The sequence below is a fragment of the Silurus meridionalis genome, chromosome 14, assembly GCF_014805685.1.
Source record: "Silurus meridionalis isolate SWU-2019-XX chromosome 14, ASM1480568v1, whole genome shotgun sequence".
Classification (NCBI taxonomy): Eukaryota; Metazoa; Chordata; class Actinopteri; order Siluriformes; family Siluridae; genus Silurus; species Silurus meridionalis.
The window spans coordinates 22,293,813-22,313,136 of NC_060897.1; the positions used below are offsets into that span (position 1 = coordinate 22,293,813).

Below are 19,324 nucleotides of genomic sequence, written 5' to 3' on the forward strand. Positions count from 1 at the left end.
GATAGCCAAAAATAAAAAAATTGCCAAAAAAAGCCAAAAAAAATTTGTGAATGGGACTTGCAACAATCCTGTTAGCACATGTTAGATATTTTGCTAGTATTAGTGATGATCTTTTTTTTTTTAAGAATATAAATGATCATAATACTTGACAGAAATATGAATAATAATAATCTGTTCTATTTTCTTTCAGCAATTTGGTAAAATCTTAGATGTTGAGATCATTTTTAATGAGAGAGGATCTAAGGTATGTATTACAATCCATTTCCTTTGCATGCTTTTAATAAAAATATATTATACAGTTTTAATATTTATAATAATAATAATATTTAAATGTTTTTTTAAAATACAGTGTTGCTATTATTCTTGATTTATTCATAAAAAACTGGGAATGTAATTGACTGTAATTTTATTTAATGTCTTTCTTTATTTTAACACACAAGCTATTGTGAGAAAAGCATTTTTGCTAACACTTTAAACAAAGCTGCTGTAGATCTGCTGTTAGCTCCCTGTGTGAGCCCCAGATTCTCTCATGATACACTATTTATTTTAGTCGTAATAGTACTAGACGATTTTTTTCATTTACGTTGCTATACAGTACGATCTATTGTTTACAATGTAAACACAGTCTCATGCTGGCAAATTTCCAAGAATTTGTAAATTTTTCGAGTGTTTGGGGTTAAATAGTGCGTCCACTTTCACGATCGTGTCGGGGTGTCGATGCTAGGTTATGTAACGTTCACTACAGGGACCAAAGTATTCGGACACCTGACTTTTCCAGCAGTTTGTGGTTCTTCCCGAAAAATCTTACCACAAAGTTGGAGACACAACTGTATAGGATGTCTTAAGATGCGGTATTATTCAATTTTATATTAAATTCAGCCCCAAACCTGTTCCAGCATAAAAGCTTTAAATGGGTGGGAGTGGAAGACCTCCTGCTGTAGAGCTCCAATCCGATTGAACACCTTTGGGATGAATGTGAACACTGACTGCACGCCAGGTCACTTCACCTACATCAGTACATGACTTTACTAACACCCACGTAGCTGAAGGAATCTCCACAAAATCTAGTGGAACATCTTCCCAGAAGAGTGGAGCTCATTATAACAGCAAAATGGAGACTAAATATGGAATGAGATGTTCTAAAAGAAGCAAATACCAATCTTATGGCCAGGTGTCCACAAAACATTTCTCTATAGTATATTAATTGTTAACATTATTTAACAAGTTTGCTTTGCATTTTATTAGAAAATATAAAAAGGTTAGGGTTGGGGATAAAGTTTCTACTTTATTGCACAACTTAATTAATAAAAAATCAAACTATATCTAACTTTAAAAAAACAGATTTTTATATGATATACATGTAATAATGTTCTTCGCTGGTTAGTTTTAAGATATAGTTTTAGAAGATGTAACGCAATTACGAATTCAAAACCATTGTTATGAAGCAGTTTATAAAACTATATATGAAACTTAGAGGCGGGGCTTGTGTTCTGACTATTTTGTACAGCAAAAACCAACCAATTCTACTTGTTCAGATTTGTATCCGTTTTTAATGAATATAAAAAAGTTAAATCGAAGATTGTTTTTATTAAAGGTCGTAACTGGAATAATTTAGAACCTCGTCAATGATAAATTCCCGACATGATGCGAGGCGCTGTAAGAAAAGGGGGCGGGGTTAGTCGCATTCACTATTTTAATCTCGATTTCTTAAAATTTGCCGTGAGATTGTGTTTCAAATGATTTGTTCCGAGTTGAATTTTATCTCTGTCTTTCTCGAAGTCTATGTGCCCTAATAGCAATACCTTTTTTAAACATGCCATTTTTGTTAATATTTATTCATTTAAAAATGTTTGATCAGATGGGAAAGAAGATTTTTTACATTTTTTGAGCAGATTTAACTATTAAAGTTATAGCTACAATGACTTTAGATAATTTTTCGTTGTTTTTTTTTTTTTCTTTCTTTTTTTTATTGTTTTCTTTAGAGGTTCTAACTGAACTGGTAAATTATTGTTCACGCCTTTGGCTTAATGGTTGCCCGTCTTGATGCTTGCATGGCGCAGGGGCAAATTAAAAGGAGCAGGGAGGTCTGTAAAAGCAGCAGCAGCAGTAATGTGTAAGAGAATGGCAGCGAGGTAGAGCTCAAGGGGTTTTTTTATCACTCTTATCGTTTTTTTGGTTGGTCCTCGTGATCGTTTTTTTCTGACTGAATTAATGATGTGCATGTTGTTCTCCCCCCTCTCCCACCTGCATGCAGGGTTTTGGTTTCGTAACTTTCGAAAGTAGTGCTGATGCGGACAGGGCGAGGGAGAAATTACACGGCACGGTGGTAGAAGGCCGTAAAATAGAGGTGCATGTAACAAATATTTCCCTTCTCGAAAAAACAGTACTTTTTTATGTTTTTTTTTTCTTTCTATGTTGCTTTTTTTTTTTTTATCAGTGTTTTTTTATGTGTCTGCTTTACTGTCATTTAATACGTCGATTCCTCTTTTACATATGTGTGTGTGACCTCACCTCCCAACCCCCTCCCTTCCCTTCCTCCCCTCCCCCAAAAAACCCCGCCTCCTGACCTTTTACCCGTCTGGTTTCGCCTCACTCATTGAACTCTGACAGTTGTATCGCTCCGATATCCGTCTTCTCTAACAGCGCTTATCGTTTTTTTTTGTTTTTTTCTCCCTTTAAGTTGCCATCGGCTTGTTTTTTTTAAATCTCGTTTTTGTTCCTTATTTAAAAAGCAAATGGGTGCAGCGTGTCGATACGGCATAAGCGAGCAACCTGCTTTAATCTGATGAGGCCTTATTGCGAGGTTGATCAGGAGATATGCGGCAGCTCCAAACCTAGACAGCCTGTACATCTAACAGGGAGCCCCCTAATTGCCCCCGACTTTTTTTTTTCCAATTTCGTTCTCAACTTTAAATAAAAATAGACTTAAAAAAAAAAGACATTTTCAGAGAGAAAAATTGCATTATGCAACTGCGAGGAAACAATGAGTCTCGCCACCACCGGTTTCCCACTCAACACTGTCTCCACTTCTTTCTTTTCCTTCTTTTTTATTTTTATTTTCCGATGTGACGTGTTGTCGCATTTTAGTAAGACATTGCATATTTTGCTTCTCATCCCCTCCCCTCCCTTTCTTCTCCTACGGTAGCCCGTAGAGCCCTTCACCAAACTCTCACTAGCCAATACACACACGCTGAAATCCCAATGGTAAGTGGAGAAATCCATCTGCCATCTCGCGCTGCAAACCACGTGACCTTTTTTATTTTTGATATTTTTTTCCTTCTTTATTACGTTCTCCTTAATACTGTTTCTCTTGGTACACGTGGACTTTATTAGATGCGTGACAGGCACTGATTGGCTTGGACTTGATTCGTTGCACATCTTACTCCGACTGTTAACTCCATTTATTGTGTTAAACAGTGCACCCTGTTTTTTTTTTTTGTTTTTTTTTAGCTGTCGTTCAATCTGGAATGTGTTTCTTTCTTACGTTTTTATTATTTCCTTTATTTTTATTTATTTGATTTTTCTTGCAATGACACAAAAAAGGCTCTTGGCCCGAGTGTTTGAATGCTCAGTGTTGCTTCCTTTCCAACAATTCCGATCTACTTCTCAAGTTTTCGTGTATGTTGCACAACAGCTCACTTGTTTGTCCTTCTGTTTTCCTTTCTTTTTTTCTTTCATCCTCCTCCCTCTTTCCACTGCATGTTCTTTCATGTGCGATAAGCATTTCGTTTTGTTAAGTGCATTTTGTGTGTGTGTGTGTGTGTGTGTGTGTGCGTGTGTGTGTGTGTGTGTGTGTGTGTGTATGTGTGGGTTTATTTATTTGATTTTTTTTGCTTTGTTTTTGTTTGTTAGTTTGTTTTTTCACATTGTTTTCCTTTCAGATTTGCTCTTATGTTTTGATGGTGCATGCTGAACAATCTCTTCATGATGACACTGTTGTAAATGTTGATTTTATTTGCTTTGTATGTCCTTTTCTTAGTATTGATGAATGAGATCTGTTTAAAGTCTACTCTTGCTTATGACAACTGTAATTATTCGGATTATGTTCATATATATTTTAGCGTAATGCATGCAGACTGTTTTAACATTTGATGCAGTTCGGTCTTGTGACGTACTGACTTCGCTCTCGTTGTGCTCAGGTGAACAATGCGACGGCGCGAGTAATGACAAACAAAAAGACAGTCAACCCATATGCAAACGGTAGGAACACAATTTTCATCTGTTAAACAATGTTTAAGAATCAATAAATCAGTGCAATAAATAAAAAATATATAGTTTTTTTTATAAAAACAGTGTAAACAGGATTTAGATCAATTAGTGATTCTGGAGCTGAGAGCGTGCGAAAAGGAAGCTTCTTAGCTGGAGGATGTGATGCAACGTCTAGCAGATATTTGATCCTTAATAATTACAGGTCGACCGATGGATAGTGGATCTTACTGACAGCTAGGTTGAATAGTTCTTGCCGATAAGCAAATAATCAACTGACTGTTTTTAAAATGGTTACTGAATAAAATAAAATAGTAAAATAGTATAAAATTGTACTGAATTTTGTTACAAAAAAAATAAAAAAGTACTGAATCATGAAAATGTGCTAAATGAAATAAATATGATTATATGAATTATATTAATAAATCTTTTTTTTTAAATAAGACATGCATTCAAACTGAAACAATTAGTAGCAAAAAGGATACATACAAAATTTAAAAAGACTATTTAAATATAAACAGCGTGGGCATCAGTGATTCACCTCTAGAGGCTGCTCTCGTACTGTATAATGCAACCTGGAAAAACTATCCGTAAGAATTTTTGCTGATAGGCGTTAGTTTTAGCAATCAACTATCAGTGCCCTTTAATCGTCAAAACCGCCAAATCGGTCTAACCTCTATTAATAATCACCCGAGATGCCCACAAACAAGGTTTTGAACAAGGTGAGTGGGCTTTTGTTAAATGGAATGTGTGTAGCGTTTTTTTTATCTCGGTTTAAACATCAGTAAGTGGTCAGAGTTCCTTGAGGACACGTCTGAGCTTAATACAAAGTGATACAAAAGGCAAGATTGTTCATTTAACGCAAATAAAGTCTGATTGATAGATTTATCCTGCTTTCTTTACCGTCTGTCTCACTGTTATTTTCACCACAATGACTAGTTCAAAAAAAGATATGAATTGATAAAGTGGCTTAAAAAACTGTATTAATGCTCCATGTTCCCAAATTAGAGATGAGACCTGATACAAACAGAATGATCCTGAGAGCTCTTGTTCTTTACAGTTTAAAAAACATGTTGGAAATTACAGATATCAACGAATTCTAATTCCTCATCTCTTTTTTTCGATTCAGGCTGGAAGTTGAATCCTGTGGTAGGTGCAGTCTACAGCCCAGAATTCTATGCAGGTGAGCATGTGTGTGGGATCTACAGACATCTGCTCGTAATGCCCCCTACAGACATTCATACAAACCATGATTCAGATCATCATCAAGGCATGAGAAAGTCATTAAAGTAGAACTGGAAGGAAAAAAAAAACCTCTTTATACAGTACATGTGACTTACTGACACATTTCACCTGAATCTGAGTAGCATTTAAAACTTTTATACGACACTGTGATAGAAAACTGTAAAAAGCAGGCTAAATTTCTCCAAGATACCAATTTCATTAGTGTCTGTGAATGTTGAGGAGCAGATTTAAAGCCTGGAGATCATCAGAAGTCTGGCCTGAAAACTTGGGAAACTTGGGTTTCAGAATTTTCTCTGCTTCATGTTGGTTCTTTCGGTGGAACATGAGCTGCTGAAAAAGACCTTGTTGTAATGATCATTTATAAATAAACAAGTTTTATCCATCCATTAAAAAAAAAAAACTACAACAAGAAATAGGCAGTAATTAAATGTTAATATCATGGTAGGATTTATCCTGGTCAGAAATGCAGTGGATTTAAAGTCTCCAATTTTTTGCATGCCTTTTTCCTTGGAGGAAACCAGAGAGCTCAGAGGAAATCCAGAAGCACACAGAAAGTAACCCGTGCTCAGGATGGAACTGTGGAGTTAATTTGAACGCAACCGTAAGAGCCAGACTGATAAACAGAGCAGATAAATGTGAGAGAAATAACGATTGTGTATGGTAGTTATGGTGAAGAAGATCAGGAACTGGAGATACTCTTCATCATTTATTTAAAACCGTGTCGTTCTCCATCACCATTGCAGCAATCTGTATCGATAAGTCACTGTTTCCATTTCAGCCGAGTGTAAAGTCTCCGGAGTGAACCGCAGGCTTCTCCAGCACAGGGTTTGGCATAGACTTGGTTTTGGCACTGGAAAAGTGTGTGTGTGTGTGTGTGTGTGTGTGTGTGTGTGTGTGTGTGTGTGTGTGTGTGTGTGTGTCGCCCCACCAGCAGGGGGCTTGTGGACTCCGTTGCAAACCCAGCATGCATCTGTGAAAACAGCAGGATTGAGAAAGGATGCAAGCTTCTGGGGTCTGTTTTCATTTCCAACTCCAGATAGGAGGAAGGAAGCAGACGCTGGAGGAGACTTTTACCTTTTCTTTCACAATAAATAATGTGATAGCAAGATCATTGTCATTACATTCGAGAATCAAAGAAAAGCCAGTTTAGGTAAGCAGATGGCAAGAGCAAAAAAAAAAAAATAGACAAAAAAATAATTTTAGGAGGAAATCGAGGAACTTTGTTATTTTTATTTTTGTGGGGAAGTTTTAGATGAGCCATCGGAGGAACGTGAAATCGATTTGTCTTCATCTCACTTTTTAATTCTTTCAGAACGAAGGAACCCATCAGATGCTCTGCCATTTTGGCCTAATTATAATTAGAGGGTCATTAATGTGGCATGATTGGCCTGACTCTGGAAGGCATTTCGAACCGCTTCGCTTGATTGAGGGTTAAAAAAAATGGCCGTTGGCATCGCAGTGCATCTTTAATTACAGCAAAAATAAATCAGCACGAGTGGCCCATTCTGGAGACGCCATGTTTTCAGAAGGCTCTTATTCTGAGTGTATGCTTCTGATTTATGAGATGGACTGCTCTGTAGCCTGGAGTCTCAAGCTCAATTTCATTAACACCTTACATCTCTAGTGCCAACAGAGTAAACAGAACCTACACACACACACACACACATTAGGGCTGTCAACCAATTAAAATATTTAATTGTGATTAATTGTGATTATGATTAATTGCATGATGATGAAATATTGATGCTTTTTGCAAATGTATGTTTATTATTAGTGAATCCAAACTCAACATAGAGCATGAAGACAAAATATTCCGGTAAATGTTTTAAAGTAATGATGGTGTTTCAAATTACGTAAATCATCCAGACGCCAAACCGGACTTTTGTTATGTTTCCACACGGATGGTTTTAATTGCCGGATGTGTGCGTTATGGGGGATTTTGGTGCGTAATCTATTATTTATAAATAAAATTTGTGTTGTTAAAATTTATTTGCATTTTAACAACCCTATATATATATATATATATATATATATATATATATATATATATATATATATATATATATATATATATATATACACCTAACATTCACTGTAAAGTGTTTTATAAGAACGGTGATAGTGTGAGTGCGATTGTAAGGGAATTTCAGTGGCATTAAGAGTTTGGACGTCATGATCGAGTCCCGTCCACTCATTCACCACTCACCCCGTCCACCAGGGTTGCCAAATCTTTGTTCTAAAATTTACCCTTTCTCTGCGCCACTGTGTGTGTGTGTTTATATATATATAATGTGCATACATCCAATGAAGAGTATATAAATAACCGGTGGCATGTTTGTTCCTCAGCGCTATTAAATTCTGGATTCTGATTGGTCAGAAGGTGTTTAGTTTTTCTATAGCAGCAAATCCGACAGATGTTCGGCTATAAAATCACAAGTTTTTATTAATGCTCTTGTTATACACTCTTTGATTTCCATAGTAACGGCTCATTCACAGGTGCAACCTTTAGTGCAGAAATGTGTTATTGAGATGCTGTAGATTTCTGTGTGTTTATTGAAGGAGTCTCCAGATGTAGGGGGAAATGAGGAATGTATAGTTTGCAGTGTCTTAGCTTTATGTGATGTTATTGATGTCAAAAGAGAGACCAGTAAATGAATGATTGTTTATAATGTGTTTATGATCGAGGGTTTTATATATATAACTTGAAAGGAAATGTAAAATTACAGCAGTAATAATTCCTGCAGTAAATTTCCTACGAATACGCGAACGTTTCCCGGTTTGAAGCGAGCGATTGCTGAGCGGTGAGGAACAATGCGCAGCGACCCCGACACGTGTAAGGAGACGATTAAACATGTACATTAATTAAGTCCTCTTTTTTCGAGCACATTTGAACAGCATGCACACTTTGAGATAAAACACCATTCGGATTACAAAGCCAATAAAGACAGACGAGAGGAGAAGAGGAGAAGTCCGGCTCAGAGCCAGAGCATTGTCTTCTGAAAGTACAAAGCAAAACAAAAAAAAAAGCTTTTCAAATTTAATTGCTCTCATTTTGCCTCCTCACCTTCCAGTTTTGCAAGCGTGGAGTAATTTTCATGTCGAACACAACAACAGACGCTCGTGTATTTTACTGCTGACACTGCTGAAGCACAGGGTTACAGTGTGTCTGAGGAAGTTCATTTTACTTCTTCAGTTTTAGCATCGAGTTCTGATACTGAATGATTCTGATTACATTCCCATACTGACCTCCTTCTGCTAGTGCTCTCCAACTTCCTGGACACTTTTAACAAAATGTACACATTTTTTTAGGAACAATACAAAAACAACAGCACAGTGATTTTGCCAAAAATGCCGCAGGATAAACGTTACGAGATTTGCAACGAGTGCTAGAGACGAGTGTGTGCAGAAAAACCCCTGTGAAAGAAAAATGTGTGTTCAGTAATAAATGCCAATAATTTGTGACCAATAACTGATATGTAGATCGATTTCTCGTCGCTAAACTGTTTCTCGCGTTCTCGACGTATCGCAGCACTACGGAGACGGAGGCGTGTCCTGAGAGTCACATAGAACACAGATTAACATGGCAGAGGTAGAGCTGTAACTTCCTGCAGACACTACAGGAAAAGAACGTCTGGTTTTATTTACTCTATTTCCTTTCTGCACTATAAAGGCATGTGTGAAAGGGGCGTGTGTTAGAAGTCAGAACGCTCTTAAGTAGATTGATGATTTGCTGTTTGTCTGAACCGAAGAAATGAAAGTGTTGAATCAAATAGAAATCGGATCACATTGTAATACGGGGGGGTGGGGGCGCATCCTATCACGCCGGTAGCAACTTCATATGTGTCTTTGATGTACAGAATCTTTGGTTATGCATCGAGATATAAATCACACCGGCCTCAGTTGGAGATGTACGTCCTTAACGTGTGTGTGTGTATGTGTGTGTGTGTGTGTGAAATAGAGAGAAAGAGAGATAGACTTTTCAATTTGGATGACAGGCGTTGACTCTCCACCGAACCCGCACGGACATTATTCATCCCTCTCATTCATTTATTTGTCCTCTCTTTCATTCTCACTCTTCACTCTTTTATTTGTTCTCTCTCATCTGTTTTTATTTTCCTTCCTTTCATTCTCATCCTTCTCTGTGATTTCAGCTAGTTACATTTTCCCCCCTTATTCTTTCTTTCGTTCATTCTTTTGTTAATTCGGCGTTAAATCGTGTTTTATTTCATTTCCCGTTTTCTCTCTCGCTTTATGGTTCACATGCGCTTTCCTCATGCTCTTACTCTTTCGTTCTTCTTCTTTCTCACTCCATCTCTGTATGATTCTGTCTTTCCATATCTCTCTCTTTCTCCATCACTCTCTCTCAGTCTTTCATCGCTCCTGAATGATGGCGTGTAATCTTAGTTGTGTATGTGGTAAATACACCGCTCGTATCACGTGCTGATCTGTGTTTTATAAACCAGAGCGACGTGACTGCACACACACACACACACACACACACACACACACACTGAGAAACAGAGAAAGAGAGAGAGATGTGTTCATGATCTCCTCATCTCAGGCCTCATAACTGCAGCATCACCATTTGAGTGTTTAGTATATAAAGAATTAAGCCTCACACAGGACACAAAGCCCTGATCCCTGAGTGTCAACAAGAAGATTAAACTCAGAAGAATGGAGGAGAAGAAGATGATATGAAACACTATGCTAATATTATTTAAATGAGTTCACTGATGTCTGATTCTTAACAGTGTAGTCTTTGGTATGTTCGCTAACTAGCTTCAAATTAGCATAGTTTGCAAGCAGCTGTTGGTCAGCTTCAGTATCTAACGCTAGCAGATAATTAGCCAGATGTTTATATTAGTTAATTAAATTACTGTAGCGAGTAGCAAATTATTTCATTTTCTTCTCCTTCTTCATTATCTTCCTTTTTTTCTTTCTCTTCTTTTTCTGCTTTACTTTTTTCTTCACCATCTTGATTTTCTTTTTTTCTTTGTCTGCTTCATTTTCTTCTTAGTTTTCTTTCTCTTCTTGTTCATTTTCTTCATCTTTTTAGTTTCCTTCTTCTTTATTTTCTTCTTCACTATCTCCATTTTCTTCTTTTCCCTTCATTTTCTTTTTCCCTTCATTTTCTTTTTATTCTTTTCAGTTTTCTTTTACTTCTTCTTCTGATATACTTTCTTCTTCACCATCTTTGTTTTCTTTTTCTTCTTCTGCTTCGTTTCCTTTTTCTTTTCAGTCTCCTTCTTCTTTATTTTCCTCTTCACTATCTTGATTTTCTTCTCATTCTTCTTTTTTCATTATCTTCTACTTTTCTTTCTCTTCTTCATTTTCTTTTTTCAGTTTTGTTCTTTTTCTTCTTACTCTTAATTTTCTTCTTCACCATCTCCATTTTCTTCTTCTTCTTCTTCTTCTTCTTCTTCTTCTTATTTTCCTTGTTCTTCATCATCTTCATTTTCTTATAATTATTCTTTATTGTCTTCTTCTTCATCGTCTTTGTTTTTCTTCTACTTTATTTTCCTCTTCTTTTCTTCTTCTTTTTCTTCATCTTAAGTGTTGATGAAATGAGATGATGAAACCCATTAATCCAATGCACGTGTGTAATATTTGATAAATGTTCGATGTTTGTATAATATTTCATTTTCTTGGTGTCCGATGTCCTGGTTTGGTTTAATCGTTGCACATCTCTGACTCGGAGGTCTGAACACGAGAAGGTGAAATAGAGCCATTATTGTCTTCACCTTTCCACTCGAGCCCTTTTACTTCCAGCACTAAATATTTCATGTGCCTGATGAATGATTCAGTGTTTCTGTTACATTTTTATTAGACCACATCTTTGTAAAACTGTATAATTAAAGAATAAAAGAGCACTTCCCTTCATCTTCCTCCTCCATTTACTTTCCCTCTTTTGTCTTATCATCATCATCATCATCATCACTCCATTAGAATTAATGATTACAATAATAATAATGTACTTTTCTCTCTCTCTCTCACACTGAGGCCGTAAATCTCTTTACATTTCACTTTTCTGCATTGTTTATTGCGTTTCCTGTATAATCTGGGTTTGAAATGGATGCTGGGTGTATTTTTCTCAGAATACGAGTTTATCTGGGAGACGCATTAGACTCGGATTTATTGCCTTGTGCTCAAAAAACAGCCTTATTAAAAATAAATTGGGCTTTTGTTCATCGTAACTTCGCTTCCTGTTATAGAATGCCATCCGTTTACCTCCTGTTTTTCCTTCCTATGATTTTTAATTCCCTTTATATAATGAAATATGTGTTGCTTTTGAGGTTTCTACATGCAAATGCACCAATTTAGGAGTTATGAAAATGCCGTTGCTAGGCAACAGGGATAACGTTGAACGCCGTCGCTAGCTACGTGCACAAATGAAGCTGATCAGCATTTAGCTAGAAGTAAATAGTTCGTGTCGAATAATGATGATGAATGTGAGACTGAGTTGTCCGGATTGTCAACATTTTTTAGGAAAAGTGAATCCATGTGACTCAAATTTAGCTTTAGCATCTGCTAACTACTGTAGGACTTCTGAAGCGGGAAATGTAAGATCTCAACCTGAAGGGGCTTTTATTTTCTTCCGTGTCCATGAACCAGAAAGAGAAAATAAACTGTCCAGCACCTTATTGACTGACTTTATAGCATCGTGTGCTCCTGCATTGATTTCACCCTGTGGAAAGAAAGGCTGTTTTATTTTATTACCTTATTGTAGAGTCATAGGGTTAGCCTGGTAGCTAATTCCTGACATTCCCTCTCTGTAGAACGGCCTAGCTTACTAGCAACTTCTGTCTGACTTGGCAACTTGGTTTGTTTCTTCCCCCCCTACAGACTATGTGTTTAATGTGTGAATGATGATCAGGTTTATTGTTTAGCACGAAGCACCATGTTGTTTTTATTCGATGGCCTCCATTTTCTTCTCTAAAGCGGCCATTTTGTGAATCGTAGCAGCTCCATACACACCCTTCTAAAGCACATTAAAAATGAAACCCTTTTTGGCTGACAGATGCTGTTTCAGCAACTAATTCCCGATTCGTGTGTGTGTGTGTGTGTGTGTGTGTGTCTGCAGTGCCAGGCTTCCCGTACCCAGCTGCCACGGCGGCTGCAGCCTACAGAGGGGCACATTTAAGAGGGAGAGGACGCACCGTCTACAACACATTTCGGGCAGCAGCTCCTCCACCACACATCCCAGCATATGGAGGGTAAGAGACCAAACACACACACACACACACAAACACACACACAAGCCTAAATGCAGTAAAGAAAAGATCACAGCACCTCCATTTGAAATGGTCTTTGATCATCGTTTAAACAAATTTCACATTTTACATATTTGTTTGTTCGTATTTTTGTTTTTCATGATTTTTTTGCCATGCCGGCGTCCAGGGGTGTGTAAGAGAGCAGAATTGGCACTGTATAGACAGGGCATACTCTCTTCCCTGTAAATCAAAACAAACACTGGCCAATCGTGACTGTTTATGAGCTCGTGTATGCGGAAGAGGGCAGATAGCAGCATGTTTGATTTACGTCCCAGATTCGAGTCGATTTGTTTTCTCGTTCACTAGAGTTCAATTTAAATGCAAGACCGAACCTGGTTCACTTCGGGAAGGTTCTTACCCACCTAAAGAACCACACCAGAATGAAGAACACGCTCAGGTTTAACAAAAAAAATGAATGAAAAAAGATATAAAATGTAAATATTGTTACTATTTTGGTCAGTAGTGTGACACTAGAGTTTGTTTCAAACCTACAGGAAGCTTTAACGCTTTAATATAAATGTGTCGAGAAGGCGTTTGTATTCTTCCGAAACTATAGTTTTTTTTAACAAACAAAAATCTCATGAGTCGCCTCCAAGAGTCTACCTGACAGAAGCGATTGCGATGGCAGCGCGTCTCGCTTCGAAATTGTTCCCTCTAACGTCGTTCCCGTAACACGGTTACCGCAAAACCTGGGCCGTATTTTCAATGACTCATTTGGCCTTATTGCGCTTTATGAGAGACGCTCGCACTCTCGCATGCCCTGATTTCCTGCGAGGATCTTTTTTTTTTTCTCACTTATGCCGTCTTCCTCTGGGATTCTGCAGAAAGAAGAAATCACATAGCAATCTCTCTAAATCAGTAATACACCCAATAAACAAATATCAAACCCAGAAGTAAAAAAAACTCCATTCAATTGAGGACATTAAATAAAAGCTTCAATTGTGTTCGATTGAATATTGCTGCATATTTCTTTTTTTTTATCCAACCTGTTTTTTTATTCTTTTAAGATTCTTTATTGCTGTAAATGGATCTGAAAGAGGAATAGTTTCGGTGTTCGTGTGTGTCTGAGTGCAGTTTTCTACGTGCTCATGTTATTTAAACCCGGATTATTAGTTGAACCACGTTTGCGCTTGAATGGGAATATGAATTTACCTGAAATTACTCTCTCTGTGTGTGTGTGTGTGTGTGTGTGTGTGTGTGTGTGTGTCTCTGCAGTGTCGTGTACCAGGATGGATTTTATGGTACAGATATTTATGTGAGTATGAGCTGTTATACTATACACCAGTTGATTCATCTTTTTTTTTAATCTGCATTTAGTGAATATGACAAAATAAAATTCTATTCACAGAGATCAAGTTTTTCAAACACAAATTTTAAATAAATAATGCTAAATACGACAAAAACATTTATTACAATTTATTATTTCTATTACAGTAACAGTTGAAGTCAGTTGAAGAAATGACAATTAATGAAAATTCACTGTGTTAAATTATTTATATTTTTTGGTTATATTTATTATAAGAAATGCATGAATTGGTGTATTGGTGCGAAATATTATACAAGATTCAAATGTGATTAAAATATGTTTAATTAAATATTTATAACATTACTAAAATGTCAAAAATATAAATATTACTTATTTGTTTTAAAATGTGTATATTTATTTTTATATATTTATTACAAAATCATTGTCATTACATTAGATTAGATTAGATTCGATTCGATTTATTTTTTTTAATAAAATGTTTTACTCTTACTAGTGAGCTCTAAAAATGCAGATTAATGCTAAAAAGTTTTAACGCACGAATAATTTTTAGAGCTGTTTTTAATACATTTAGCTTAGAGACCTTCAGCTCTTATCTCCACCCCCACCTGCCCACAGGGGTCCGTTAATATCTGTTTTATTACATGTATTATCATTATATCTGCAGATTTCATTATTTTTGTGTAAGTTTGTGAGAATCACAGAATCAGCTCTTCCTTTTCTAAAATCTCAAATAGAAATGAATTCTGGTTTTGGTCGTTCTTGGCACTGATGGAGTAGACAAGACAAAGTAAGAAGAATTAAAAAAAAGCATCAGTATGGCTTTAAGGTTATAGGAAATAACTTTGGATATTTAGACACGCAGATATTAATATGCTCTTTTATTATAACTTACAACTCCTGGTCCTTCACAATGTTTATTCTAGTACGAAACAAGAAACTCTACAACTATAGAAGTGGCTTTAACCAGTACTACCTCTAGATTAGAGTCTGGATCAGATTTATCATCCTCACTCATGCAGATGAAATAAAGACGGTGGTATTAATTCTGACGATGAGGCAGGTGTTACTCTCTGCTCGCTGGTGCCCCCTTTCCATCAAATACTTTTAGTATTATGCAAACTGACAGAAAGACTCCTGTCATTAACTGTACACAAAATAAAAGGCTGTCACACGTCCTGAAAAACCAGGAAAATGTATAGACTTGTTTAACAGTCATGGGAAAGAGGAAAAAGAAAATAAAACGTCCTGGAAAATCGGCGAAGTCGTAAAAACAAAAGGCCGCGATCACATTGTTTGTAGTTATTTCACAGGGACTGGCTTTCTTCAGAAAATAAAAAAAGACTACAATAATGAGCAGATCTGCTGTGCTTTGTAAGGAATAAAACCCCTCGTGGTGTGATGTTAGTTGGATGATTTTTTCCTCCTAATGCACATCCTGTAGAGCAAAATAGTTACTTTATTTTTTATTATTAACTTATCAATTATATAGCAGTTATAAGCATTAATTGTCATTCCATTGGAAGCTCAATGATTAAGATGTTGCTCTTCATATGGGTTCAAATCCCAGCACCACTAAGCGGCCACTGTTGGGCTCTTGAGCAATGCCCTTAAATCTCAAGTGCTCGGTTGTATAAAAATAAGATCGTTGTGAGTCGGCCCAGATAAGGGCGTCTGAAAAATGGCGTAAATGTAAAGTCCCTCACCAGACCTTTTTTTTCTTCTTCTTAAAGTTTATGAGGGAAAAAAAACAAAACACTGCTTGCTTTTTCTTTTCCTTTTTAAACAGAAAAACATGCAAGATGGCGGAAACCTTACCTACAATGTTACCTGACACTGAAAACTACTTTCATAAACCTAAAAAAAGAAATGTAGTCACGTTCATGTTTTTTGTTTGTTGAGTAAGCACACCTTTTTTTGTCTTTATTACTCTCAGATAATGCAGATTGTTAATCATACAAGTCCACGTGAGCGAGCTGTTGCTTATCGGAAACGATAACAAATTAGAACGAGGGCATTAACACCTACGATCTTCTTCCTCTTTCGGCTTTTCCCATTAGGGGGCGCCACAGAGGATCATTCGTCTCCATACCCCCTTGTCCTCTACATCTGCCTCTTTCAACCCAACTACCTGCATGTTTTTACTTACCACATCCATAAACCTCCTTCTTGGTCTTCCTCTTTTCCTCCTGTCCAAACCATCTCAATCTCACCTCCCTCACCTTGTCTCCAAAACGTCCTACATGCGCTGTCCCTCTAATAAACTCATTTCTAATCCTGTCCATCGTCATCACTCCCAACGAACATCTCAACATCTTCAGCTCTGCTACCTCCAGCTCCACCTCCTGTCTTTTACTCAATGCCACTGTCTCTAAACCATACAACATCTCAGGTCTCACCACAGTCCTATAAACTTTCCCTTTCACTCTCACAGATACTCTTCTATCACAAATCACTCCTGCTATCACTCTTCTCCACCCACTGCACCCAACCGCACCCCTCCACTGCCCTCCCTCTCATTTACACACATGTACTCTGTCTTACTCCTACTGACTTTCATTCCCCTTCTCTCCAGCGTGTACCTCCACCTCTCCAGGATCTTCTCCACCTGCTCCCTACTCTCACCACTAATCACAGTATCACATTAATACTGATATGATGTTGATATAAACGTGCCGTTATAGAAACCGAGGCCTCCTGATCGAACATGACGTCGGGACGTGCCGTAATCGGAAAATAACTGCAGCGTTTTATTCCTACTTGTCTCACACATTTACATGTCACTCTCGTATCTACAAATGTCACGGTGAGAATTAGAGAGAAATTACAAGCGCAGTAGCAGGTGTGACAATTATCGTCTCTTTTACACAACAGCACTTGGCCAGACAAACACACACCCACTCAGGAGCACTCCATCCCCAGCAGCAGGGTTTAGTGGTGCAGATACGCCACCCGTGTCCACACACACACACACACACACACTTTTCGTCACCCTCGCTCTCATCCTCTTTTCTTGCTGCGAGTCATAAAGATAAATGATGGCTCAGCTCCAGATCGGTATTAAACTCCTGACCGCACCGTCACTCCTCCTGAGCCACCAGCTCTGTCCCATCGCTGAGAGAGGCCTCAGGACTAACGCCAGCTTTAAATACGGGTTCTAGATGTTCCCTGTTTCACCAGATCATTCCTTGAAACGGTGTAAGTAAATGATTTGTCAAGAGGCCTGGCTGTAGAGAGATGACGACTCAATTAAGCAGTGAGTCATCAGACACCAGGTTGCCAGGTCTTTCCTTCAGAATTACCACAGCCAGGGTTATTTTTGTCGAAAAATGTTCACCGACAGAGCTGGGTTTTTTTTGAGCCAGAGCAAAAATATTTTTAATCCATTTATAATTATGCTTAACATCCATATTCCTTTTCTCACGTTCCATCATCATCCATCATCCGTAATCACATATTCATACGAGTGTGTTAATGTTCCCTGCGGCACTGTTGAAAGCGAAACGACCAATCAGAATTCGACAAATGATCAAACAAAACCATGCAAGTGTCTGCAACATCCCTGGTTGATTTTGTTACACAGACCTGGCAACCCACAACAAGCAGGGAAACCCCATTTTTAGAGCAAGGAAGAAGCGATGCAGTGTGGTGGCCTAGAGGGAGAGAGAGAGAGAGAGAGAGAGAGAGAGAGAGAGAGAATGCTGCAATGTAATACCTTAGAGTAGCAAATGAGGATGCAGAGAGAGAGAGAGAGAGAGAGGGAAGAATAAGGATTTTTGGTAAATAAACAGCAAGACATGTCTGAATTCTGATGTTTATTGTGGAATGTTTATAGTATCTGATGTCTCAGTAGTGTTCATAGGCTGCAGTAGTCTAAATGATGGCGAGTCACATAAGCATTTTTATATTAATAATAATAATGATTAAAAAGATAATAATGATGGTAATAATAATGATACAAAATAATAATAATAATAGCAGTTAGTTAGCTTGTAATAGCTAAATTATAGTGTTGCCATGGTTACAGTGTGAGTGACTTTTTTTTTTTTTACATAGCAGCAGTGTAATAGCCATGTTTTTTGCCCAAGTGTGTGTTATAGTGTTCATAAGTGGAATATAATAACATGGTTTGCATTCTTGCATTTACAGAAAGTATTTGATGGTGAAAAAAGAGGGCAGACCAAAAAAAATTCACTTTCTGTTAATTTAGTGCTGATAAAGTGGTGATAATACATAAACCAGCATCATGATATTCACGTGTCTCAATATCGTCTCAATATGCTGATAATATCCACCCTAATCACAGGCTTTTAAAGATCAGGAAAAACCCGTAACACATCAAAACTCGTACAGAAGTGAAAATGTGTGGAGAGCGAAAATAAAGAAATAAATCAAAACAGCCTTGAGGAGGAGAGGAGAGCAGGGGATAGGTGAGAGGGCAGTGATGGAGAGACAGCAGAAGAGAAAATAGACAAAAAAGTAAAAGGACGAATAGAATGAGAAAGAAAGAGAGAAATGGAGAGAGAAGATAGGGAAGCAGTGGAGTGTGACAAACTGGAGGTTTGTGAGAAGGAGTGTACCATCCCTGACATGAATACAGTACAGAAGTGCAGGACCAGAAACTGAGAGAGTGAGAGAGAAAGAGGGAGAGAGAGAGAAAACAAGATGAAGAAGGGATAAAACATGGCACAGAGAGAGAGAGTTTGGAGAGAGTTCAGGGAGAACACAAGGCTTCTATGTGGGATTTTTAAAGGGTGGAAGTGAACCTTCGAAACACTTCACAGATATAAGATGGAAAGACGGAGCAATACCAGAAATTTGTCAAAAAGTAGATTTCGAACGCTATTGGATTTTATTGATACTGATAACTAGGTTGACTCATACATGCCTATAACATGTCGTGTAAATCTTGAACATGTTTATTACGAAAAAAATATGAAAATGTGCTAAATGAAATGCATATGAATGTATTAATTACATTAATAAATATTAAAAAATATTAAAGACATGCCTTGAAACTGAAACACCAAATAAATAAGAACATTTACATTCACAAAAAAACAGCCAATTGCATCAGTGATTCGCCACTAGGGGCTGCTCTCAAACTGTATAATGCAACCCGGAAAAAATATCCATGAATTTTTGCCAATAGTTTCAGCAATCAACTGTCGTGCCGATGAATCGTCTGGAATGTTTAACTCATATATATTGACAAATTGTTAAGAAAATGTATCGTTAAATATATATTTAAACTCTAACTCTAACATACACTTCAACACCTGGGAAATGTTACAGTTATTCTCAGTTGCTTTGGAGCGTTTCACAGTAGTTTATATCA

The 19,324-nt window shown here is 37.3% G+C and overlaps 1 protein-coding gene across 13 annotated transcripts in view; it reads left to right on the forward strand.

Moving 5' to 3' along the window:
- rbfox1 (RNA binding fox-1 homolog 1) overlaps nt 1-19,324 on the forward strand; it is a 257,633-nt gene that overhangs the window by 222,259 nt on the left and 16,050 nt on the right. For all 13 annotated transcript variants that reach the window (XR_006927797.1, XR_006927798.1, XM_046865708.1 and 10 more), the window contains 6 exons: nt 191-244; nt 2,255-2,347; nt 4,140-4,200; nt 5,336-5,389; nt 12,533-12,665; nt 13,938-13,977. Coding sequence is in view for 11 of the 13 variants with exons in the window: in XM_046865708.1 (XP_046721664.1) it covers nt 191-244; nt 2,255-2,347; nt 4,140-4,200; nt 5,336-5,389; nt 12,533-12,665; nt 13,938-13,977 (435 nt within the window). In the remaining 2 variants the exon portion in view is untranslated. The remainder of the gene's footprint in view (nt 1-190; nt 245-2,254; nt 2,348-4,139; nt 4,201-5,335; nt 5,390-12,532; nt 12,666-13,937; nt 13,978-19,324) is intronic.